General features: G+C 37.8%; 1 protein-coding gene across 2 annotated transcripts in view; it reads right to left on the bottom strand.

Moving 5' to 3' along the window:
• Positions 1-27,970, bottom strand: part of SCAMP1 (secretory carrier membrane protein 1) — a 138,397-nt gene that overhangs the window by 102,730 nt on the left and 7,697 nt on the right. The window contains exon 2 of one of the 2 annotated variants that reach the window (XM_040450108.1): positions 12,493-12,570. The exons of the other annotated variant lie outside the window; for it this stretch is intronic. Coding sequence (XP_040306042.1) covers positions 12,493-12,570 — 78 coding nt within the window. The remainder of the gene's footprint in view (positions 1-12,492; positions 12,571-27,970) is intronic. 2 annotated transcript variants of the gene reach the window in all.

Consider the following 27,970-nt stretch of genomic DNA (forward strand, 5'->3'; position numbering starts at 1 on the left):
CTATACTGTTTTCAAGCCCAGCGATTAATTTTATGACTATTATTCTAAATTCACTTTCTGTTATATTATTTAAATCCTTTTTGATCAGCTCATTAGCTGTTGTTATTTCCTGGAGATTCTTCTGAAGGGAATTCTTCCGCTTGGTCATTTTGGATAGTCCCTGGCGTGGTGAGGACCTGCAGGGCACTTCCCCTGTGCTGTGGTGTATAACTGGAGTTGGTGGGCGGAGCCGCAGTCAGACCTGATGTCTGCCCCCAGCCCACCGCTGGGGCCACAGTCAGACTGGTGTGTGCCTTCTCTTCCCCTCTCCTAGGGGCGGGATTCACTGTGGGGTGGGGTGGCCCGTCTGGGCTACTTGCACACTGCCAGGCTTGTGATGCTGGGGATCTGGGTCTTAGCTGGGGTGGGTAGGCAAGGTGCACAGGGGCAGGAGGGGCAGGCTTAGCTTGCTTCTCCTTAGGTGATCCACTTCAGGAGGGGCCCTGTGGCAGCAGGAGGGAGTCAGATCTGCTGCCGGAGGTTTGGCTCTGCAGAAGCGCAGAGTTGAGTGTTTGCGCGGAGCGAGCAAGTTCCCTGGCAGGAACTGGTTCTCTTTGGGATTTTGGCTGGGGGATGGGCGGGGGAGATGGCGCTGGCGAGCGCCTTTGTTCCCCACCAAACTGAGCTCTGTCGTCAGGGAGCTCAGCAGCTCTCCTTCCCTTTGTCCTCCAGCCTTCCCGCTTTCTGAGCAGAGCTGTTAACTTATGACCTCCCAGCCGCTAAGTCGCGCTTGCTGTCGGAACACAGTCCGTCAGGCCCCTCCGCTTTTTTGCAAGCCAGACTCGGGGGCTCTGCTTGGCCGGCGAGCCGCCCCTCCGCCCCGGCTCCCTCCCGCACCGCCTCGCCGCCCTTCCTACCCTCTTCCGTGGGCCTCTCGTCTGCGCTTGGCTCCAGCGACTCCGTTCTGCTACTCCTCTGGCGGTTTTCTGGGTTATTTAGGCAGGTGTAGGTGGAATCTAAGTGATCAGCAGGACGCGCGGTGAGCCCAGCGTCCTCCTACGCCGCCATCTTCCCTCTCCATCCAATATTATCTGGTTTTAAAGCACTGAAGTAATGCAAGCCTTTGGCAACTTAGCGTGAGTTAACCAATTTGATGAGGAGGGAAATAAATGGGCCACATGAGAAACTTGTTTAATGGAGAAGAGGAGATAAAGAAAAAAACAGAGAATAGAGAACTGCCTGGGGGAAGAGGTCTGATGGACACCCCCAGGATGGCTGTGGTGGGGGGCGATGTGGACACCCACAAGAAAGGTCCTAAACACATTCTAAACACATTCTAAACCCCTTTGTTTTTTCCTGCTCTTTCTTTCCACCTGTGAGCCAGTAAAGGTCCTAAGTTTACTCAAGGTCTATAGCAATGGCATTTTTTTATGTTTATTTATTTTTGAGAGGAAGCAAGAGAGGGAGAGAGAGAGAGTGCACGAACAAGGAGGGGCAAAGAGAGATACGGACAGAGGATGCGAAGCAGGTTCTTCACTGACAGCTGAGAGCCTGATGTGGGGCTCAAACTTATGAACTTCGAGATCATGACCTGAGCCAAAGGCAGACACTTAACCAACTGAGCTACCCAGGCGCTCCTAAAGCAATGGTTCTTAGTATCTTTATAGATCCCCTGCATCAGAAACCCCTGGTACTTACTGAAAATGCAGACTCTGGCTCTGCTGTAGACACACAGATTCAAAAACTCAGGGGGATGAGAAAGATTTGCATTTTTAAACAAGCTCCTCAAGGTGAGTTTTAGACATCCTGAAATTTGAAAACTCTTCTCTAAGGCAACAAAGGTTAAGACATTGCCAAAAGAAACCTACAACTTTTGCGGCTTCCATTGACTTTTTCAGTCTCTGAGAAGACAAGAACTGACTGTGGTTATACTTAACACAGATTCTCTTGGGATGCCTAGGGGGCTCAGTCAGGATGCTCAGTGAGCCTAAGCATCCAACTTTGGCTCAGGTCATGATGTCACGGTTCATGGGTTCGGGCCCCACGTCAGACTCTGTGCTGACAGCTCCGAGCCTGGAGCCTGCTTCGGATTCTGTGTCTCCCTCTTTCTCTGCCCTTCCCCCACTCGTGCTCGGTCTCAAAATTAAATTAAAAACATCAATAAAAAATTTAACACAGAGTTTCTTATTAAAAACAGTGGTGAAAATTATACACATTCATGTCAGACTTGGGACAAATAGAAATAATTTTATCACAATAGGTAACATTTTATTTTTTTATTTTTTATTTTATTTTTTATTTTTTTTTCAACGTTTATTTTTTATTTTTGGGACAGAGAGAGACAGAGCATGAACGGGCGAGGGGCAGAGAGAGAGGGAGACACAGAATCGGAAACAGGCTCCAGGCTCCGAGCCATCAGCCCAGAGCCTGACACGGGGCTCGAACTCACAGACCGCGAGATCGTGACCTGGCTGAAGTCGGACGCTTAACCGACTGCGCCACCCAGGCGCCCCAAACAATAGGTAACATTTTAAAACAAGGCATTTAAAGATTTGAATACTTGGGGGAAGAGATCCTCAATAAGAAGAAAGGAAGGAATATCCAAGGATGAGAGTTTCAAAGCAGATAAAGTTACCTAAAAGTAGAGAGGTGTGGCCATAGATATCTGTATATACATTGATCAAATATTTACTGATCAACTACAATGTCCAATAGTTACAGACACATAAGATACATTAATGAACAAAATAGGTAAACGTCCCTACTCTCCTGGAGTTTACATGCTAGCAATGCAAGATAAACAATATACATAATAAACACATTATAAAGTATCTCAGCAGTAAATTTTATGGAACAAGAACAACAAAAAACAGGGTAAAGGTGTCACGAATAAAGGTTGAGTGGAGATTTAATTTTACAAAGGTGGTCAGGGAAGCCACCTAGGAGTAAACAATTAATGAAAGTTAAGAAGTCAACCTTGCAGGTATCTGGGGGAAGACCATCTCACACAGAAGGCATAGCGAACACAAAGTGAGCAGAATACCTGGCCTAGATGACAAAGACCAGTGTGCTGGATATAGGAATACATAAGGGAAAGAGTGTGAGGAGATAAAGAAGAGAGAGGTGTCAGGAACCAGACTGTAGGCTACTTTAAGGACTTTTGGTTTTAATCCAAAGAAAATTAAAAGCTAGGAAAGAGTTCTTAATAGGAGACTGAAATGATCAACCTTAAGGTATCATTCTGACTACTGAGTTGAAAATGAACTGAAACATGGCAAAAGTGGAAGAAGAGACAGTAGTTAGGAAAACAGCACTGCAGTAATCCAGGCAAAGGATGATCACAGCTCAAGCCAGGTGGTGGCTGTGAAGAAAAGGGATCAGATCTGGACAAATCATTAAGGGAGAGCCAACAGAATGATGGGAGATAGAAGGAAATGCAAATAGTGAAATACCACCAAAGTTTTGGTCTAAGCAACTAATAGGACAGAGAGGAGAAAGACTGAAAATTAGCAGGTTTACATCTAAGGGACTCAATTCAGTTTTCATCCCCCTAAATCTGCAACTTCTAAGACATTCAGGTAGACATGTCTAGTAGGCAGCTAAATACATGAATCTAGTTTTCAGAAGAGAAGTTTGCACTGGAGATGTAAATTTGGAAGTCATCAGCATGGAGACAGTACTTAAACCTATAACACTGGATGAAATCACCATCTAAATGAGCACAGATGAAGAGAGAAGCAAAGCCTAATTCCAGGTGCCCTCCAATAATGCAGGTGAAGCAGCAAGGAAGAAGAGAAACCATCAAAGAAGACGGAGACGGAAAAATTCAACTGCTCTGACAGCCAAATGAAGAAAATGTCCTAAGAATGAGATAGTGATCAACTATCAGCATTGATGATTAAGGTTAAGACTGAAAATTTAGGGGCACCTGGGTGGCTCAGTTGAGCGTCTGACTCTTGATTTCGGCTCAGGTCATGATCTCGCAGTTTGTGAGTTCGAGCCCCATGTCAGGCTCTGTGCTGACAGCACGGGTCCTGCTTGGGATTCTCTCCCTCCATCTCTCTCTCTCTCTCTCTCTGTTCCTCAGCTTGTTTTCTTTCTCTCTTCCATTCTCAAAATAAATAAACATTTAAAAAAAAAAAAGACTGAAAATTTACCACTGGATTACCAATGTGGAAGTCATTGGCTACTCTGACAAGCGCATTTTGGTGGAGTTTTAGAAGCAAAACCCTCGTTGAAGTATCTTTCAGGAGAAAGGATGGAGAAAAATAAAACAAGTACACAAATTCTTCATAGGACTTTTGCAGCAATGGGGAGCAGAGAAAGTTTTGCAAGGAAGGAGATGCCATAAATAGACTAGACAGGGAAATGAAATTAAGGTAAAGTTTTGTTACAGGGTTACAGTAATGAAGACAGTGTGCTACTGGAATAAGGACAGCCACAGAGATCAGAATAGAATCCAAAAATAAGCCTCTACATTTATTATCAACTGATTTTCAAACTGAGTGCCAAGACAATCCAATAGAAAAGAATAGTTTTTTCAACAAACAGTGCTGGAACAAGTGGATATCCAATGGAAAATAATGGGATTGGAAAACTACATCAGAGCATACACAAAAATTAACTCAAAACCAATCATAAACCTAAATGTAAGCACTTAAAATGACACAATTCTTATATAAAAAAGGTGAACATAAGAAAAGGAAAGCAAAAATAATATAAAAACAGAGAGGGGGACAAAACATAAGAGACTCTCAAACATGGAGAACAAACAGTGTTACTGGAGGGGTTGTGTGGGGGGGGGAATGGGTTAAATGCGTAAGGAGCATTAAAGAAATCTACTCCTGTAATCATTGTTGCACTATAAGCTAACTAACTTGTATGTAAACTAAAAAAAATAAATAAATTAATTAAATAAAAATAAATAAAATAAAATGATACAATTCCTAGAAGAAAACATAGGAGTAATTATTTAGGACCGTAACTTCGATGACGGTTTCTTAGGACACCAAAAACAACCAAAGGAAAAAAAATAGACAAATGTGGCATCAAAATTTAAAACTTCTGGGGCGCCTGTGGGGCACCTGGGTGACTCGGTCGATTGAACATCCAATGTCAGCTCAGGTCATGATCTCACGGTCGACTTCGAGCCCCGCAGCCAGCTCCGTGCTGACAGCTCAGAGCCTGGAGCCTGCTTCAGATTCTGTGTCTCTCTCTCTCTCTCTCTCTCTCTGCTCCTCCCCTGCTCGCACTCTGTCTCTCTCTTTCTCAAAAATGAATAAACATTATAAAATAAAAAAAAATAAAAAAACTTCTGGGGCACCTGGGTGGCTCAGCTGGTTAAGTCACCGATTTTGGGTTTGGTCATGATCTCACGGTTTGTGAGTTCGAGCCCAGCATTAGGCTTGCTGCTGTCATTGCGGAGTCCACTTTGGATCCTCTGTCCGCCCCCCACCCTGCTCACACTCTCCCAAAAACAAATAAAACATTTAAGTTTTTTTAATTTTTAAAAAATTTAAAACTTCTATGCAAAGAACACTATCAATAAAGCAAAAAGACATCCCACAGAATGAGAGAAAATGTTTGTAAATCACATATTTGATAAGGGACTTATATCCAGACTATTTCACAAACTCTCACAATTTGATATTAAAAAGACAACCCATTTAAATACAGGAAAAAAATCTAGACATTTCTCCAAAGAAAATACACAAATAGTCAAAAAACACATGAAAAAAATACGTGCACATCATGAGCCATCAGGGAAACACAAATTAAAATCACAAGGAGAGATTACTTCATATCCACTAGGATGGCTACAAGCAAAAAGTCACAATAACCAGTGTTGGCAAGGATGTGGAGAAACTGGAACCCTCACACATTACAGATGAGAATGTAAATGGTACAGCCACTTTGGCAAACAAGTTGGTAGCTCCTCAATATGTTAAACACATTGTTACCATATGACCCTACAATTCCACTCCTAGATATATACACAAAAGGAAGGAAAACACAACCACACAAAAAGTAGTACACAAAAAAAGTTCGCAGCAGCCAAACATTGGGAACAACCTAACTGCCCATCAACTCATGAATGGCTAAATAAAATGTGGTATAAAAATCAAAAAAGGAAAGGGGAATAAAGTACTGATGATACATGACACCAACGTAGTTGAACCTTGAAAATATTATGCTAAGTAAAAGAAACAAGTCACAAAAGACCACATGCTGCATGATTCTGTTTATATGAAATGTCCAGAAAAGGCAAATATATAGTGACAGTAAATTAGAAGTCGCCTGGGGCTAGAGGAAAGTGCTATGTGAAGTGAATGCTGAAGCGTCCGACTTTTGGGGGTAGAACAAAAATATTCTGAAATTAGAATCTGATAATGGTTTTCAACTATGACTACACCAGAAAAGTTAATTATATATTTTAAGTGGGCATATTAATTATATCTCAATAAAGCTGTTCAAATAAATAAATATATGTCTTTTTCCCAGATGGGAGAAAACACGTTTTTATGAAGATATGAATGATCCAGAAGGAAAAAACTAACAATGTAAGAGAGGACATTTTAGCAAAGTTCTAAAGTGAGAGTGCATGGAATCCAGCACACAAGTAGAAGGAATGGAATCAAAGAGAAGCACAAATAGCTAGCTCATCTGTAAGTAACAGGCAGGCAGCGTATATGGGTATAAATGCTGGTAGGTAGGTAGATGCGGTGGTGGGGGTCTATGGACGTTCTCTACTGACTGCTTCGACTTTCTCAGTGAAATAAGCAAGGTCATCACCTAAGAGTGGGCATGGGGAAGAGATTTTAAGGATGAGGAAAGAGTGGTGCCTGGGTGGCTCAGTCGGTTAGGTGTCCGGGTCTTCATTTCAGCTCAGGTCATGATCTCACAATTGAGGAGTTCAAGCCGCAACCAAGACAATTCTGTCAGCACAAAGTCTGCTTGGGATTCTCTCTCTCTCTCTCTCTCTCTCTCTCTCTGTCTTCCTTTATCAAAAATAAATAAACTTTAAAAAAAAAAGGGATGACAAGAGAGGAAGATAAGAGTGGACAGTTATATGACTAGAATATTCAGTGCCATTTAGACCTGGTCAGTAACTGAAAATGAGACCCTATGGGATGCTTTCTCCAGTCATATTTAGCTGCTAGGGTAGGGGCAGAAAGTAGTAGCGAGAATTGGATTTAACCAACACTTGGGTTTTAGCCAAGAGATTATGTCAAAGTAAGGTAGAGAAGGGAAGACAAGGGAATGATTATAAGGACTAAATGTGGAATTTAAGTGGAGAGGAGAGAAACTGGAGACAGGTAAGTAGATAGGCCACTGTATTATTTCACATGAGTACTTGAATTAGGACAGTTTAGTAGGAATGAAAAGAAGAGACAGGTACTATCTCCTGGAGATGTAAGTGACTGGATTTGGCAAATAGCAATAGGAAAAGACGTTATTTGAGCCAAAGAGAATGCAAATATTTCTAGCCAATGACACTGAGGATACAAAGCAACAGTTATCATTAAATGAGAATAGAAACAAAGAAGATTGGTTCCGCAAGAGACAGGTAATGAGCTGCAAGAAAGACAATGAGAAGCAAAGGAGAAAGGAAAAGATATGAAAAGAAACACACAGCAAGAGAAAATACAATTATTACAGTATAGAAAATGCTTCGGCAGTATTAAAGACAGGTAAACTACGGTGTACAATTATATTCAGTTAGTTCCTGAGCTAAGAGTTTCATCCAGTTTCAAAAGAGAAACTAGTATGAGAAGCTATTTATCTCAACATCTTCCCATCTACTTCCACTGTTACACGTTAAAAAAAAAAAAAAGCTGTCCAAAGAAGTTAAGTGGTTGCCTAAAGTCACCAATTAGTGGTAAGGCCTAGTTTAGAATCCAAGTGTTAAGAGTCTCAGTCTACCCACTGTCCAGAATTACCACAGAGGGAGTTATTACATAAACCAATTATCCATCTTCCTTATGCTCAAAAATGTAGGCATGCCAGGGATGCCTGGCTGCCTCAGTCAGTAGAGCATGCGACTCTTCATGTCTGGGCCATGATGAGTTCAAGCCCACATTGGCATAGAACTTACTTCAAAACCAAAAAAAAAAAAAAAGAGGGGCGCCTGGGTGGCTCAGTTAGTTAAGCATCTGACTTCAGCTCAGGTCATGATCTCACAGTTCGTGAGTTCCAGCCCATGTCAGGCTCTGTGCTGACAGCTCACAGCCTGGAACCTGCTTCAAATTCTGTGTCTCCCTCTCTTTCTCCCCCTCCCCACTCACTTGTTCTCTCCCTCTCTCTCTAAAAAATAAACATTGAAAAAAAAATGTTTTAAGATAACCTTTAAGAAAAAATGTAGGCATGCCCGTACTTGGAATTTTCTTCTCTTGGTTCTTTCTTCTGCCAGAAGGTACAGATCCTGCTGTTTTATGTAACAGAAGTCATATATGGCAACAACTAGCAAAACAGAAAGGAAACGAAGCAATCTATCCCCGAAGGAAAGACAGTAAACTAGGCCCTGAGATATGTGACCAAGGATTTCTATCAGTAGCACCACACTTGCCCCCCCACACACACAGGTGTCCTTAATTCCTGTACTTCAATACCTACCAGAAGAAATTCTATTTAAAGCCATCAATGTCATTACCAGCTGTTGAAACCAGTGAGAATCAAGCTGCAGTAGGCACTTTGAACCATTACCTTATTTAAAAGGAAAGCATTCCCCATAAAGGCATACCAGTTCTCAATGATGAGCCAATTTTTCTAGTATTTTATGCATTAAGTTTTTAGAAGGTAGGCCAGGGAACCTACCCCACCAAGTTCAACATCATTTTCAGTAGGAAAATACATTTTGAGTTCAAACAAAAAATTATTTTCTATCTCATTTTTATAGCCCATTTCAATTCAGACTAGCCAAATTTCAAGTGCTCAATAGCCTTCTATCCTACTGCCAGCATACTGGCCCTGTCAGTATTGTAATGTGTCTTGGGACAATTGCTTTCTCTGAATATATAATATAAAGTGAATATGTAAATTATTGTTAAAATATTTAATTGTTGCCTTCATTAAATACCTTAGTTTCCATTCAAACACAAAACTAAATATAAAAAGAAACATAATTAAAAAACAAAAAACAGGGGCACCTGGGTGGCTCAGGTGATTAAGCACTGGACTTAGGCTCAGGTCATGATCTTGGGATCCCTGAGTTCCAGCCCCTCAGCCCCCATGTCAGGCTCTGTACTGACCACTCAGAGCCTGGAGCCTGCCTCACATTGCGTGTCTCCCTATCTCTCTGCCCCTCTCCTGCTCACACTCTGTCTCTCTCTCTCTCTCAAAACTGAATAAATGTTAAAAAAAAAATTTTCCCCCAAACAAAAAATCAAGACTTTCTAAATCTTATAGGTTACACATTCATTCTGCTAATGGATCTTCTCTCTTGACCTCATTTAATTCACCACACCCTTAGGCAACAATTTAGAAGTTTTATTTTCACAAATTTTTAAAAAAATAAATATAAATACTACCAACTAACAAAAGAGTATCTGGACCGAGTTCTAACATATCACTTAAATCAATTATCCAAATACATCTAATCTGTTTTGGAAAATAGTCACAACCATTTAAAAAAAAAAAAGTTTCTGATACTGTATGTACAGAAAAACAAGGAATTTTTAATTTTTTCATTACTTCAACAATGTTTCCAACCATGTAAAAATTCAGTGGAAATGCATGTTAAAATAATTTACCTAATAATTTTCCCCGTTTCTGACACTTTATCACTGCTCATCAAATCTAAGAGTTTTTTTTTTAAGTGGGACTTATCTTTATTTTTTTATTTTTCAAATTTGTATTTAAATTCTAGTTAGTTACCATGAGAAGTATTTCCTTTTTCTTTTTCTTTTTTTTTTTTTTAGAGATAGAGAAATCGTAAGTATTTAGAGATAGAGTAAGCGTAAGAGAGGGAGGGAGGAAGCTAGAGAGACAGAGTGAGAGAGAATCTCAAGCAGGCTCCAGCCCCAGCATTGAGCCCAATACAGGGCTGATCCCACAACCCTGGGCTCATGACTTGAGCCAAAATCAAGAGTTGGATGCTCAACCCAGTGAGTCACCCAGGTGCCACTGAGAAGTGTTCCATTTTACATAGGCTTATATTTTAAATAGGTAGTGTTGCCTAGCTCTCCCTGAGACTATTCTCTTTAAGAAAACCTTTCCTTCACTGTAAAAACTACATTTCAAACTATAATTTACACGTTTATGTTTTATTTTTTCTGGATATATCTTCATGTAACTGTTTTAAATTCCAATTAGGTGAAAAATTTTTCAGAGACCAGTACTTTACCTTCTATCCTTCCACCTATCTCTAAAGACAGAACTAGCAAAATGGAAAGGGCAAAAGCTGTATGGAAAACAGCTGAGTTAGTTAAGCCAGTTCTGCCACTTGCTATCTGGATGACCTGGGTCTCACATTCCTTATCAGTAAAATGGAAATTTAAAATAGCCATTTTGAATGTTATAGGAATTCAGTAACATAGGTAACACACATGGCACAAAGTAGGCAACTTGGTAAAGAGTACAAAGCTGCTACTTTTATTTTTTTTTAATTTTTTTTAAATTTTATTTATTTTTGAGACAGAGAGAGACAGAGCATGAACAGGGGAGGGGCAGAGACAGAGGGAGACACAGAATCGGAAGCAGGCTCCAGGCTCTGAGTTGTCAGCACAGAGCCCGATGCGGGGCTCAAACTCATGAACTGTGAGATCATGACCCGAGCCGAAGTCGGACGCTCAACCGACTGAGCCACCCAGGTGCCCCTAAAGCTGCTACTTTTAAAAAGCTTAATATACTTCTTACTAGTAAAATCTTCCAAAAAATTGTATGAAAACTTCTTTTCATTCTTTACCAGCATATTTTAACAAGTCTTGTTCCCATTTCCACCCCCCAGAAATCATATTAAAAAGACTACATATGGTGGAATAAAATATACCACCTCTCTTCTTCTCTTTCAACTACAACCAAATGCACATACATTCACAGCACTAATTTACTATAGGGTTGAATCATTTTAAATTGCCATTTTTACATGTCCAAACTGGTGAACTTACTGGCTGTCTCAAATGGTTCAATCTGAAATTTACTCGCCCAGTGAACACTTTAGTAATCCCAGGCTGGACTGCAGTTGCTGCACATAAGCAATGTTAAATGAGAGCTTTGAAATAAAGTGGAACATGAAAGTTCATTCTTATTTTAATGCTTTTACTTTGTACAAAGCTCTTCTAGAACTAAAATGTTAATATAATACATCTTGAATGTATTTCTTTTTTTTTTTTTTTTAATGTTTATTCATTTTTGAGAGAGACAGAGCACGAGCAGGGGAGGAGCACAGACAAAGAGAGACAGAGACACAGAATCTGAAGCAGGCTCCAGGCTCTGAGCTGTCAGTACAGAGCACAACACGGGGCTCAAACTTACAGACTGCGAGATCATGACCTGAGCCCAAGTCAGACACTTAACCAACTGACCCACCCAGGCACCCCAATCTTAAACATATTTCTAAGTAAAACGTGCAATATCTTCTGCAATTATTCTGCAGACTATGTAAACACACATCAGGAAGAGATGATCAAGTAAGAATCATTATATTTATATGTAAATCCAAGCATACAACTGAAGAATTGCAAGATCTTCAACAGGATGACTAACATTTCAAAAGTCAACAGTGTCTACAACAAGAGACCTCTTGAGTGTCAGAATTAAACTAAAGACTCAAAATACAGGAAACAAATTATCTGCCAGAGAAATTCTAGGGAAGAATTCTCAACAAAACCTACCTCAATAGTTCTCAAAACTGGTTCAGAATAAAATCACCATAACAGCTACAACAAAAAACACAAGTGCCCTAACTGTAAGAGTGTAGGGCCCTAATGAAAAGTGTAATAAACCTCCCCAGGTGCTTCTCATATGCATCCAGGGTGGAGAACCTCTGTTTATTATGGATTCTTTTTCATACCCCTACATAAATTAAGACTAAATTTTGAGGAGAAAAACATGTTCCTAAGCCCAGTAAAGTTCCAGATAATTCTAGTCTACCCGAGAGTAGATTTTCTTTATTTTATAAGAAAACATCACCCCTACATTACCATGAAGACAACATTTATACCAAGGAACACTTCTCTCTCCTATTTAAAGTACTGTCGTAAAAAAAAACAAAAAAAAATAAAATAAAATAAAATAAAAAAATAAAAAAAAAAATAAAGTACTGTCGTAAGATTTTCTTATTAGAGGGATCATCAGCAATGCAGAACATAAAAGAAAATTTGTAGTATTCCACTAGGACCATTACTGATATTTCTTCCTGTTTAAAAAGATTTTTAACTTTCTAAATTATAAATAAAATACTAACAGTTTATTTTACACAAGTTTAACCAATCAACTAGAAATCATAATTGAAATATAATTCCTATTTAATTTCAATTTTAACATTCAAAAGTAGTCCAATTAAGACAGTCTTACTGTTCTAGAATCCGAGAATGGATTATATTCATCAAGTCCTGGTGGAACATTTCTTGTCACTTGTGTAACTGATGGGTCCTGGAATAAAATTCAAAGGAGAATAAAAGATTACTTATCCTTTAAGGCACAATTTTGATATTTACAAAGCATTTATTCCATCTGTATTTCTGGTCACCCAGTGAAGCTAACAGGAAAATAAAAAGATTATCACATTTCCTCACTCTCATCCCAACAAGGTTGAAATTTATACCCTCAGCCCTCTCAATGAAAAAACTGGGTTAGATGCAAATCAGGTGCTGGCTATTATATAAAAAATGAAAATAGCTATGTGGAGGTGACTGCACAAGAGCACCTTAGCAAACCTTGGGTAAACCCACCATCCCTTCCTTTAGGTTCCACAGTTCCCATATTTTTAAAGTTATCTTCCATCAGTTTTCCCTACTGCAGATATAAGTACCACATTACAAGTCAATGTCATGTACAGGCAACATCTATAGCATTCAAGATTAAGCACCATTTACATGTTTTATTCTGCTCCAATATTTTCACTTGACTATAGTTTACTTTGTCCTGTTTCTCCTTTTCCAAATACATCACCACACTATCCCAACTTTTCAAATCTTTTCATGTTAGGCTTCCAAATAAGTCCCAAAATATTAGTTAATCTACTTCTCTTGTGAATTTAAGACACAAACATAATAAACATCTCAACAAAAACCAACTGCATAATTAATGTGAAAGGCATTTGCAAACTGTAATACAGCCTCATTGGCCTTTACATCCCTAATTCCAAACTTTGGCATGCATCAGAATCAAAACAGATTGCTGCAACTGACCTCTAGAGTTCTGAGAAGGGGCCTGAGAATCTGTATTTCTAACAAGTTCCCAGATGATGCTACTTGCCGCTGGTTGGGGAACCACTGCTCTCTTGTCTATACTGTACTTTTTCCAATCCATCTTTCTCAACACAGTCATCAAAGTTACCTGTCAAAAAGGAAAAGCTGATCTTGTCATTCCCCTCCTCTATTCCTAATCCATTTCAGATTCTTTAGAGGCTCTCCACCAAGACAAAATATAAATTCCTCAAAATGAGATAAAAGACTTCTGACCATCTAACCTAGTCCCGAACTACCTTTCCAGCCAGACTCATCTATTCTCTCTGAAGGACCTTCCTCTTGCCAGGTCCTTAACTCCCCACCAAATCAAACAAGATATTGCATAAGGAGCCTTGAACTTGGCAAAAAGTGGTAAGGATAAATTAAAAGTATGGCACAGACAAAAAATAAAAAAACTATGCTTGTTCAACAATAAAAAAGGAAGGAGGGGTTGAAATCACTATTTCCCAGGGTTGTCCTCCCAAGTTTACTCAAAAATGTGAGAAGCAGGAAGATTATCAAAAAAGAGTGTGTGCTTCAGGGAAAAGAGTGAGAAAAAAGAAACATGAATATTTTAATCAAAATTTTCAGTTTGGCACTGCTGTGGTTACCTTAATTCAGAAGAGGGTTTAGGAGGGTGAGTGGCTGGTTCAGTCAGCGCAGCAAGCAACTTTTGATCTCAGAGTTCTGAGTATGAGCCCCACATTGGGTGTATGGATTACTTAAAAAAGTAAAAAAAAATTTTTTGAAAAAAAACGGGTTTAGGGTCAACAAGTGGAGACTTAGCAAATCCTAATGGTCCAGATGCAGTCTCAATGCATTCCCCTCATCCCTACCCACAAAACCTGGTGACCTGGGAATTCTCCACACCATACTCTTCCTTGGCATTGCTTCCTGTGGTTGAAATACTCTTCCAGGTTGGGTCAACCTAGCATTCTCCTCTTCCTTAAAGACTCAAAAAAACACTTCACATGCTAACTAATAAAAATCCCTGATACCCAAGTCAGTACAACATACGCTTAGTGCTTTCTCAGAGCTTGGTATTCATCTCCATCATCATTTATTTCACTGAATCATGATGATCTTCATACAATTCCCTTTTCCCAAATTAGACTGTCACTTCTTTGCATACAAAAACCACAAATAGGTGTTTTTTTTAATTTAATCATATGTGCCTGGTAATACTGTTTGAGTATTATTACCACCCCCAAAGAGAAAAAAAAATCTACAGACTAATGCTTCAAGGCACGCCTGGGTGGCTCAGTCGGTTGAGCATCTGACTTCAGCTCACATCATGATCTCACAGTTCATGAGTTCAGGCCCTGCATCGGGCTCTGTAATGACAGCTTCTGAGCTGTCTGAAGGACATCTGAAGGAGTCTGCTTCAGAGTCTGTCTCCCTCTCTCTCTGCCCCTCCCCCACTCACGCTCTGTCTCTCTGCCTCTCCAAAATAAAGAAAATGAATTTTAAAAAATTTTTAAAGAGTAATGCTTCGGGATAGAATCAACAGTAATAACCAAGAAACACTTTCTGAAAAAAAAGTGCATAAATATGAAGCTGGTTCAAAATTTTAAGTATAAAAATATTTTATCTCACTCCTAAAAAAATACTAATTAAAACTACCCTGACCTAATCATTTTTCACCTATCAGAGTAGAAAAAATCTACAAGTCTGACATACTCTAATGACAAAGGTGTAAGAAAATAAGAATTCTCATATATTATTAATGGGTACAGAAATTGTTACAACCTCTAATGGAAGGACAGTTGGCAATAGCTAGCAAAATTACATCTACATTTTTACTCTGACCCATGATCTCACTTCTAGGAATTTATTCCAAAGGGCAAAATACTATTTGTAATAGCAAAAGACCAGAAGCAACCTAAATGTCTACCAATAGAATAAAGTTGAATCAACTACGGGACATGGACATGATAAAGTACTATGCAGTTAAGTATTACACAGCTGTATAATGGTACAAGGAAATCTATATGCTGCTATGGAATGAATGAAAAAGTGCAAAACAATATAACTAAAATGTTGCCTCTTATTGAAAGAAAAAAATTAACATGTAAAACTAAGATGTTACCTCATATTTCAAGAAAAAAATTAATGTGTATGTGTTTACTTAAATTTTGAGCAAGATGAAAAAACCAGGGCACCTGGCTGGCTCAGTCGGAAGAGCATGCAACTCTTCATCTCTGTGTCATTGAGTATGAGAGCCATGTTGGGTGGAGATTACTTAATTAAACTTAAAAAAACTTTTTTTACATAAAAAGTAAGTAAAATTTTACTTATTTAAATGCTTATTTGTATTTTTGAAAAAGAAAGAGAGTACAAGCAGGGGAAGGGCAGAGAGAGAGGGAGACAGAGGATCCAAAGCAGGCTCTGCGTGGACAGTAGCCAGCCCAATGTGGAGCTCAAACTCACAAACTGGGAGATCATGACCCAAGCTGAAGTCAGACATTCAACTAACTGAACCACTCAGGTGCCCCAGTAAATAAAATTTATTAGTAAGATGAAGAAGCCAAAAGCTACTAATATGAATGATTATCAGCAGATGAAGAGTGATAAGAGACCATAGGCTTGGAAGCCAGACTTTGCTGAATGTACCTCGTTTTACGGTTTTTACTTTGGAACCAGGAAAATATTACATAACTAAAAAAAAAAAAAAAAAAAAAAACGGGAAGTATAGAGTCAGAAAGATAGATCCTGTTTAGCCAACTTTCATGCCATCAATGTCATTCTTTCAATGCTAGAGGTACAAGGAGTCCAATGAGTCCCAACTCTCATTTTCTAAATACACATGGCCAATTATCAAGTGTCCTAAAATTCACAAATCCTACATAAGTAAGGTATAACTTAGCTCCAAAGAGACGAATGAAATCATTCTTCCAATTTTCTACTTTTAACTCCAATAATGAAAATGTACTTGGTTTTCTTCTAGATTCTAGAAGAGATTAAATCCAGGCTGAGTTAATTGGCAGTTTAACAAAATCATTGTGTCAAGTTAACTGAGTTCACTTCTAGTTGGTCTGGAATTTCTCCTTAAGTATTAGGTGACGAAGCAGTAGAACATGTACCAGATTTGCCAAGATTTAGGAAGCTAAAGAACTATTACCTCTGAATTCTTAATTAACCTTTCAAATTAGTTTTAATAAATGTAGATAGTGTTATGGAAGTTGTAGTCTTCTGAACTAGAAGAAAACAACAGAGCTGAAGTTTTAATAATGAATAATCTTTTAAAGCCTCTACATGTCTAGCACTTATTACTTCCAATCCTTGTTATGATCCTCCCTGATGGATGGTACTATTCTATTTCTCAGAGAAAGAAGCTATGACTTTGAAAAAGGTCAAGAAACTTCCTGAAGGGCGTTTAGTGTATATCTGAGAGAAAATATATGCTAAAAATAAAATTTACCACACCCACAACTTTATCAAGAAAGACACAGGTTGAGTTCATTGTTTATTAATGATTTCAAACCTTTGGCAGGAAAATGTGCTTTCTTTTCAACACAACAAAATCAAACTGTTTCAAGTGCTAACTTGGTTGCCTCTACTGCAGTGGTTGTCAAACTCAGTACAGACTGGAATCACCTGGAGGGCTTGTTAAAACCCAGATTACTGAACCCCATTCTAAATGTACCTTGATGTCTCAGATAGTGTCTAAGAATTTGCATTTCTAACAAGGAAAACAATCTGAGAGAGCCTCCTTTTACTGACTTAAAATAATATACTACACTTCTATGTTTTATTAACTTCCAAGAAGTGTAGACATTCTTTAGAATTTAAATATCCTATTTGGATCTGACTATCCATAAATATTAAATTACATAAATTTAGTTAAGCCAAGGCTATTCTACTAAACCCTCCACACACCATTTAACTTCATAGCCATATTTCATTAAAAATCAAGATGCATTATAAAAATGTTTTTCAACGAGAATAAGATTTCAAAACTAGCATAATTAGCTTTTTTATATCTTTAATTCAGATTTCTTTACCAAATCCTCTAAGGTAGTGTACCTTCATTATATTTCAAATGATTTCATCCACTATGCATTAAATTGGGCAGTTCTCCATCACTCCACACATAACCTCTCAGGAAGATTCTAATGTGGCAGAAAGTACGTTCACCTTCAGCTAGACTCTTGAGAATCAACCTTGAGATTCACCTTCAGCTAGATTCTTGAGAATCCTGCTTATTCTTTGTACCATTCTCAAGCTAAATAGTCTAACATGAAAATAGCCTACATGGATGACTGTGTATAACCATATATTATGTATCCACTTATTATATCTGCTAACACTTAACAGGTTTGAGTTTCAAGATTAACGTTCAAAATCTCACGTATCTTAGGTACTTGTTCGGTAACAGAGTACTTGTCTAGGATTTAGAAACTCCTGGCAATGACTAGACTCTGTGAACTTATGCAAGACACCTAAACTGCCAATTTTCTTATCTGTAAAATAGGGGAAATTTTTGATAGATGATTGTCCTGATCAGTCACAGCTCTGAAATGTTAGGCTATATATTTTTAAGTCTTTACCATCTGGAAAGCTGACTGCCTGTATTCAAATCCGAGTTCTGCTAATGAAAAGCTATAAACTTTCAACAAGGCGATTCATATTTCAATGTGACTCAGTTCCTTCAACAGTAAAACATATCTGTAGCTCATGAACTACTATATATAAAATGTTTAATACTGTTCCTGTACAGGGAAAATACTGATAGCCAAGATTGTTATCATTACCACTACCAATAAGTAAGGAAGAAACAAGCTTTCTGTTTATGATTAACGGAGATATTAAGAATGCATAGCAAATCATATATAACGAATAGGCCAAAAAACACCTACAGCTGCCTTCTGAGGAAAGCAACCAGACATTCTTTGCCCAACCTTTGTGTCAAGTGACCCTGTTATCTTCCCTATGTGTTAAAGGATGAGGAATTGGCGTCTGTGACAATTTTTAGAATTGGACATGAGGAAGTCTGGTAGACCCCAACAGAAGTGACTCTATATTGGATAATGCTAATCAATTAGATCTTATATCTTGAGCTACTTGAAGAGGAGACATTATGATTGGTAATTACAAGCAGAAGAGGCTGACACTAGTCATGGCAGAAAGACAAACAGAAGCTAATAAGATGACCAGAAAAGGGAGCAGCAGGTACAAAATATGAGGGGAAAGACAATTACCAAGGTTGCTAATGTGTCACCAAAGCAAAAAGAGGGCCAACAGAGTTACTGCTATTCTGGTTGGTGAGGAATGACTTGGTGTTACAGGAGTTTTCACTGTTAAGAAGATCCTCAGAGAAGAATGAGAGAAGCACAAGAGGGCAAAGAAGTTAGCAGAGATCAGTCCCCTAACCTTCACTTGAACCAGTACAGCACAATTTTATCTGTTTTATAAATACTGATGTCACATGAAAATGACTTAATGCTTAATGGGTGAGAGGTGAAGGGCAGGGGGGCGATTTGAGGAAACACATTTTTAGCTCCCAGAGACCATTTCATTACAATTGCAAAGATGGACTGTGTTGGGCTACCTTCCCTCCCACAAAAATTCTTACAATAAAGCCCCATCACCTGAGGTAACCTGACACATCTCCATGATTTAAAAAGAGAACAGGTAGAATCAGTGTTCTCTGTCATTTTGGGTTCCATTAAAACGATGTAAATACAGTTTACTGCCATTAACTAAATTTAAATAAAATCTGGTGTAAGAGAAAGTTTTTTTAAGTATAAACATTTATTGATTACTAGTATACATGGCTCTTGAAATGTTTACTAATCCAAAGTGAAATATTCTAGAAGTGTAAAACACAGCATGTTTCTGATTTCAAAGATTTGTCACAAAACAACATAAATATAGGTCATTAATAACTTTTATAGTAATGGTGTTAAAAGGGTATTTTGTATATAAGGAGTAAAATAAAATATTAAAATTAGTTTCATCTGTTTTTTCCATATGGCTACTAGATAATTTTTTAAAGTTTATTTATTTATTTTGAGAGAGAGAGAGAGAGAGAGAGAGAGAGAGAGAGAGAGAGAGAGAGAAAGAGAATCACAAGCAGACTGCATGCTTTCAGCACAGAACCCCATGTGGGACCCAATCCCATGAACCGAGAGATCATGACTCGAGCAGAAATCAAGAGTCAGATGCTTAACCAAATGAGCCACCCAGGCACCCCTAGCTAATTTTAAATTGCAATGTGGCACAATTTTTACTTCCACTAGACAGGTCTGATTGAAGCCTAACAATGTATTCAAGACTGGCTTATAATTTCACTTTCATCCATTTGTGCAAATTCAATTGCTTCAGCCAAAGGGAAAATAAGAAACTGAGACCTAAAGCTAAATTTCTCCTGTTTTTCAAAATTGCAAAAGATGACAAAAGACCTGATCAGAAAGCTTCCCAATCCAATGTTTTCATATAACATAGTAATAGACTTTTACTACATTTTTTCACTTACCTCATGCCTTTTTTCATGATATAGCAGAACACACTAATTTGAATATTAAGAACATTTAGAAGAAAATGCACATTTTTAATTCTACCAGGCATGTCTATGAGAAACTTAGGTAGGCTAAAGCAAAGACAGATTCAAGGAAAGAAAGAGAATTCATCTATTTTAGCACAATAGTGCACTCTTTAATTATGTCATATAATTCTCAGAACAACCTTATGACTTAACTTCTGTATCCTTTCTTTCACTGCTGAGAATACTAGCTCACAAATCTTTAATGTCTTTTGCCCAAAGTCATAGAGCTAATAAGTGACATGGTAGGATTCAAATTCAAATCTGACCCCAAAGATTGAGTTCTTAGAAGAAAATGTAATAAAGAATACAAATTTATGTTTAAAACAGTAACTCCTCTAAAGAAAAAGACTGAATTAAACATGGCATTGCTCCAGCAAAACTTAATTAAAATACTCTTCAAGAACTCTGCTTAATCCAATCAATATTATACACTAGACTAGGAAACTTGATTAAACAAGTCCCAAGCTAGAGGCTAGGAGAGGCCCTACCTTCATAGAATTATATATTTTTTTCCTACTTGATATGTCTCAGAGCTACTATAATCATATGAGTTTAATAAATAGTGAGAATTTCACTTACCTAGAGAATTACTAGTTTCTAAATGTCCCAAATATTTAAAAAAAAAGAAAAGGAACTATAAGAAGCCATTAAAAATCTGAGCTAGACTCTGAAACATGTATTTAGCAAATCTTTTATAAGAGATCGAAAGAAGTGCTTAATAATTACTACGAATTATTCAATAAATCATGACTTTTAAAAACTGGTTCTCATTATCGTTACAAGTCATGACAGTCTTACTCAAACCTAAAACCAACTCCCAAACTAATTTCGTGAACCCAGATCAGTACTTAGCATATTACAACAACTGAAGCAATCACACCTTAGCAGATTTAATGAGATACCACTTCACATCTACTAGAATGGCTACAAACTAGAAGACAGGTAAGTGTTGGCAAGGGTAGGAAAAAAAAAAAAACTGATCTGCTGGTGGGAATATAAAATGGTACAGCCATTGTGGAAGTTAATAAATGACCTAACAGTTCCACTCCTAGGTATATATCCAAGGGAATGAAGGCATGTGTCCACACAAAAATCTGTACACAAATATTCATAGCAGCACTATTCCCAAGAGCCAAAAAGTGGAAATAACCCACATTTTTATCAAATGATATACAAATAAAATGTATATCCATGAATTAAAATTGTTATTTGGTAATACAACCACATGAAGTCCTGATACATGCTATAGTATGGACGAACCTTGAATACATTACACTATGTGAAAGGTGTCAATCATCAAAGACTACATATTGCATGATTCCACTTGTATGAAATGCCCAGAAAGCATATTAGTGGCTGCCTAGGGCTACAGGAGTTGGGAGGAAATAGGGAATGAGTGCTAAATGAAGAATGACAGCTAATAGGGTTTCTTTTTGGAGTGATGGGAAGTTTCTAAAATTGATAGTGATGACTGCACAACTGCAAATATACTAAAAAATCACTATATTATACACTTTAAGTTGGTAAACTGTGCAGTATTATGAATTACTGTACGTCTCAAAGCTTTTTTTTTTTAATGTTTATTTTTGAGACAGAACACGTATCTGTCACAAGCAGGGGAGGCAGAGAAGGAAGTCGACACAGAATCTGAAGTAGGCTCTAGGCTCTGGGCTGTCAGAGCAGGGCTCAAACTCAGGAGCTGTGAGATCATGACCTGAGCTGAAGTCAGACACTAAATGACTGAGCCACCAAGGCACCCCATCAAAGCTGTTTTTTAAAAAGATAATCCAATGTAGTATTTCTTAGAAGAAATGTTGCCAACCAGCCATAAATATCTAAGTCTTCAAAATCTAAATACCACATCACTCATTAGAGAGAAATACTCATTACGAAAGAAGTAAGGAGGAATGGGGCAGGGATATTAGCTATCAGGGACCATAATGACACCAGAGTTTCTTATTATACTGAATCACCAAAAGTTCTTCTGATATTTGAGAAACTGGATAGCTAATAGAGCTATGTTCCCCAACATTAACACACTTAAGCCTAGAGATACAAAAGGAAAAAGGGTAATAATGAAGAACAGGAAAATAATTGGTCATATGTCTGTCAACTGACCTGCAAGTTCAATCACCTTGGACCCCTAATGAAAAAGCCACTGAATTGATACTCTAGGGATCAGAAAACAGCAGAGTCTTGCCACATAAATATCCCTCCATTTTCACTCAACTGTCAAGATATTTTTGTGCAGAAGTTTGTTGTATCATACACAGTTCTCCACCCAGATTAATGGGTTTTCGGTCATTCTCCCTTAACACATTAAATACGGCAATTACCAGAGCAATTACCAGTAAACGTGACAACCAGAGACCTATGAACAAATTCTAGAAGGCCTTAGTTTTTTTCTCATGTTATAAGCAGTCACCTTTTAATGTTTGTTTATTTTTGAAGGAGAAAGAGCATGAGCCAGGGAGGGGCAGAGAGAAAGAGGGAGACATAGACCCAAAGAGGGCTCCAAGTTCTGAGCTGTAAGCACAGAGTCCCATGCAGAGCTCAAACTCACCAGCCATGAGATCATGCATGACCTGAACCGAAGACGGACGCTTAAACGACTGAGCCACCCAGGCACCCCTTAAGCAGTCAACTTTTAAAAGGAGTTTTTCTATCTGAGAGTAAATGTATCTTTGAACACTTTCTTGTGAAACAAAATCTGGTGAAATATCCTACTCTTGTTAACCTGGTGGCTAAACTCCCCAGGTCAGTACTTAAAATCAAAGCACCACCAAATCCAGAAATTCTGCACAACAATTTCCCGGGGTCCAGGCGAGGGGCAGGGCTGGGGGTGGGGGGGATGTTCAGAATTCCAATGGTGACATCAAGGATTCATCTCCTGGTAGTTTCCCATGAGTCTGAAAAGTAATCATAAAATTTAAAAACTATTAAACTCTAATGTGTTTTTTTTTAAATACCAGATGTCCTTTCCAACGATTGTCAACATTAAACAACCAAGGGCACAACCTTCCAACATTTAAAAAAACTTGCATCATAAAAATACAATGTGCTTTCCTTATTACCCTCAGTTCAAGATGTGATCTAGAACAGCTTCTAAAATCCCTAAGCTTTGTAAGACAACCAGTAATTTGTATGTTTTGTTTTTGTTACTATTTCTGTTAACACTAAAAACTTTAAAAGTTAATAAAAATTAGAGTCTGAGAAAATATAGGCAATTTAGGGATAAAATAAAGAATAATCATATGTTGTAACCAAAGATAATCTTGCACCATTATTTCCTTTATCTGTTATTTTAAGAGCTTCCCATCTTTGCCTTGATTCAAAAGAAAAATTCCTTTAAGAAATATAAAAAAACAACAAATACTAATGGCAGAAAAATTCAGTAATGTGCCTAAGGTCACTCACGTAGGAGGTAGAGAAGCAAACCTAGACAGCCTGATACCAGAGCCACCCTTTTACCTACTCCTCGCTACAATTACAGACAAACCTCTGCAAACTTCATTTAATCCTTCCTCTAACCTCCCTACCACCAGGCTAGGAGCACAGAAATGCCTGTCTGTAATATATATCGTTCATAAAATGTTTTCTTATAAATTCCATGATAAATGGTGATTAAGTTCCCCTGAGACTCAAATACAAACATTTCCATTAAAAAAATTTTTTTAATCAGATAGAAAAAAATATGTGATACATTTCTTTTAACCTTGGGGAATACGTTAATTTGCATTTTTACAATATGCCAATGACTTGTAAGCAATTCACTAAAATTTATGACTATTTGAGATGCCAAAAATTAAGCATGCTAGGCCATAAATAAAACCACAAGACAGACTTAATCAACCTGCAACAAGCATCAACACCTTCAGGAAAATTGCGAATGGTGGTAAAACTGTGCTAGAATACCATCCCCTGGCCATCACTGGCCAATATTCCTGACGCTCGTTTCCTCCCACTTTCATTTCTCACCATTTTCTATACGTATCTCACCACTTTCTATACGTATTCCAGTATTCCAAATCACCACCTAAGCATTCTAACCACCACTGGAAGATTCCCATCAGTAAAACGACTACCAATAGCTTGTATCCAACTCTGCCACTTGGAGAAAGTGGAAACTTCCAGTATTTTTGTATACATTGTCTCTACAATATGCACTATTTTGACTGTGTTTGTGAAGCACAAACTTTTAATACTAAATCACTTGCATTTAAATGTCTGATTTCTTCTATTATCAAGTCAAAGTTATCAGTGTATAACTATGCCAAATCCTTTCTTTCTAGTTTGATCTCACCAGTACTCAAACAAAATGCACTTTATCATATGCATTCATTGCTTTATTAAAGAGATTCTAATATTTTTGCTTGTCTGCAAAAATATATTCAGTAATTCACCTATAATCTGTAAAATAAATGGAAGTTTCTTTTAAGGAAAAGTTATCAGGTTAGTCATATTGATAATGTGTTCATAACTGCATTCTAAAAACAAGTATAAAACCCATTATTACATTTTTATAAAAATGTACTGATGCAAGCACAGGCATAAGCAATTGCAACACTAGCCGTGGCAATTATGGAAACCAGGCAAGCTAATATACATACTCTAGGGACACTCAGCTTGGGAGCCATTTGCATGAAAGAGAAGGGCTTTTTAGATAAAATATATTTCTTTTACAAGAACAAAGATTAAGAAAAAATACAGAGATTTTTGAAGAGGGTGCCAAGATCATTCCATGGGAAAAGAACAGTCTGTTCAACAAATGGTATTGGAACAAGTGGATATCCACATTCAAAAGAACTGAGTTCGATCTTACCTCACACTGTATACAAAAATTAACTCAAAATGAATCACAAACCTAAATGTAAGAGCTAAAACTATAAACACCTTAGGAGAAAACATACAGACAAAGCTTCATTACCTCTGATTTGGCAAAGGATTCTTAGATATAATATCAAAACAAAAGATACAAAATAAAGATAATTTGGACTTAATAAAAATTTATTAACTTTTGTGCTTTGAAGGACATTAACAAGAAAGTAAAAAGACAACTGACAAAAAGGAGAAAGTATTTATAAATCACATAGAGTTGACTGTGAACACCACTGGGAGTTAGGGGGGCTGCCCCCCTCTCCCCGCCACCAGGGCAATAGAAAATCAGCATATAACTTTTTTTTGTAATGTTTACTTATTTTTGAGACAGAGAGAGACTGAGCATGAAGAGGGGAGGGTCAGACAGAGAGGGAGATACAGAATCTGAAACAGGCTCCGGGCTCCGAGCTGTCAGCACAGAGCCTGATGCAGGGCTCGAACTCACAGACCGCGAGATCATGACCTGGGCTGAAGTCGGACGCTCAACCGACTGAGCCACCTAGGAGCCCCAAGCATGTAACTTTTGACTCCAAAAACTAACAGCCTACTGTTGCCCAGAAGCCCTACTAGTAATAGTCAACTGATACACATTTTGTGCATTATATGCATTATATATTATATTCTTAAAGCTAGAGAAAAGAAAACATTATTACAAAAATCATAACAAGAAAACATTTATGGTAGCATACTATATTTATTGAAAATGCACGTGTAAGTGAACCCATGTAATTCAAACATGTGTTCTTCCAGGGTCAATTGTACTTGGGTAAAAGACTTGTATCCAGAATATATAAAAAGCTCTTATAATTCAATAATAAAAAAGACAACCCAATTCAAAAATAGGCAAAGGACCTGAACAGATACTTTTTCAAACATACACAAATGGCCAAAAAGCACATAAAAATATGCTTGACACCATACAGCCATCAGAGGAATGCAAATCAAAACCACACTAAGATACTCCAAACCCACTAAGATGGCTAGAATCATAAATAGATAATAACAAGTGTTGACAAGAATGGAGATAAAGCAAATCTCTCATACGCTACTGGTTCCAATATAAAATGGGGCAGCCAGTTTGGAAAATAGTCTAGCGATTCCTCAAATGATTGCACATAATTATTATATGACCCAGCAACCCCACTTCTGGTAAATACTCGAAAGAATTTAAAACTAGTGTTCAAACAAAAATTTGTGCACAAATGTTTACAGAAGCATTATTCACAACAGTCAAACGGTCCCTAATTACCCAAATTCCCATCAAATGATGAACTGGCATTACTAATTCTTAAAAGCACCCAAAGCCAAATACCAGAGAGATTACTGGATTGCTCTCTTCATACAGGTTCATACACAAGGTAGTGTAGAGTTCATACACAATTCTTACTGGCAGTTCTTACACAAGGAAGGGGGCTCCAACACTTGTCTGCAATGTGAAGACAAAAGCTACTGGACAGTATAGGCTGTCTCAGTAGGAACAAACGAACAGAAGAAAAGTGCTACGGAGATCTGGTACAGTCAGATCCAACCAACCTCCACACATCATCTTTTATTTCCCTCACCTATCTTAAGTTGGAAAATTTCTCCCTTGTGATTTAATGACATCTCCTTGTATTTGGATTTTCATTACTCTATCACCAAAAACTAGATACAGGTTTAATTAAATCATGTAGACCTGTATTCTATCATTTAGATCTGTACTTTATCTAAATACAGGCTTAATTCTATCATGGTTTTGCCAAGAAAATGTTACTTCCCAATTATCTTTTGGCAATTCTGGTTGAAAGAAAAAGACTCAAGTCATCTCAAATGCTGGGGGAGGAAAGGCTATTTTAAACACACATAAAGAAGGATGCCAAGTTTCAGAGACTGGAATTCTTCAAAATGTAGCTACATCTCTTAAAGTTCAAGAGCAACTGTATTAAGAAACAGGAATTATAGAAAATGACCCTCAGAAGCCCTAGTTAGACAATTACTACTCCAGTGCTTTGTGATTAAGGTTATTTGGCTCTCGGGGTGCCTGTGTGGCTCAGTGGGTTAAGCATCTGACTCTCGGTTTTGGCTCAGGTCATGATCTCATGGTTCATGAGTTTGAGCCCTACATCGGGCTGAGTGCTGCTGTTGTAGAGCTTGCTTGGGATTCTCTGTCTTTCAATAAATGAATAAACTTAAAAAAAAATTTTTTTAAGATAATTTGGCTCTTTCCTCATGTCTTTCCATGGTTATTCCACCATGACTTCATGATTTTTCCTCTGTGCATGTTCCTGAGAAACATACATCACTGAACTATCACTGTTCCTGTTGGAGCAAAATTTTGGATCAAGCAATCTTATCTGCTCCTGATCATCTAGAAAATGGCTTTCTTTGGGCCAGGTAGCTTCAATTAAGATTAGTCAACTGAGGACAGCATTTTAACAGCCACACAGCAGAGGACATGATCATCTATATGTAAGCAACCACTTAGGGCTGCTCTCTGAGCAGAGCCTGAGGCTCAGAGCATAGCAGCTGCCTAAAATACAAAGCCTCCTATCTAGTTTAGATGATCAGACTCAATCCCAACATCAATAGATTACAACAGAAGAGAATTTATGAATCACAAAATGGTCCATAAAAGCACAAAAATCTAACAATTACAGGGTCTCAAAGTAGAAAACACTTGCAACACAAAAATCTCTACCTTAGCATCTCTGATACGTCATCCAAATTCTGCCTGAAGTCCTTCAAGTGCTGGTGAACTCCATACCAAAAAAGCATTGTCAGGCTATTCTAACAGATTTTTTTAAATCTTCATGTTAAGACAAAAATCTACCTTCATGTAAACTCTGGCAATTAGCCTTAAACTTTTTTCCTGAAGCAAAAACAAATTTATAGAAGACTTTAACTACCTATCTCACACGTCCTTTTAGCCTTCTGTAGACTAAACCCACTCAGTAATTTTAAATATTCTTCCTAGGATTTGATTCCAGACCCACGGCCATTCTGACTTCTTTAGGCACATCCTGTTTTGTTCAAGCCACTCTTTAAATATGCACTTGGAATTGAACACAATACCTGCGGGTTGGACAAGAACAGAATATTGCCGATTCATTTTTAGGAACCCATTACTAATTTCATTAATTACTGTATCACTCTGGGGATTCATGTTAAGAAAATATCTTATAAAAAAATTTCCTGGATC

This window comes from Herpailurus yagouaroundi, unplaced genomic scaffold (genome assembly GCF_014898765.1).
Source record: "Herpailurus yagouaroundi ecotype Mexico unplaced genomic scaffold, PumYag 29, whole genome shotgun sequence".
NCBI classification, from domain to species: domain Eukaryota; kingdom Metazoa; phylum Chordata; class Mammalia; order Carnivora; family Felidae; genus Herpailurus; species Herpailurus yagouaroundi.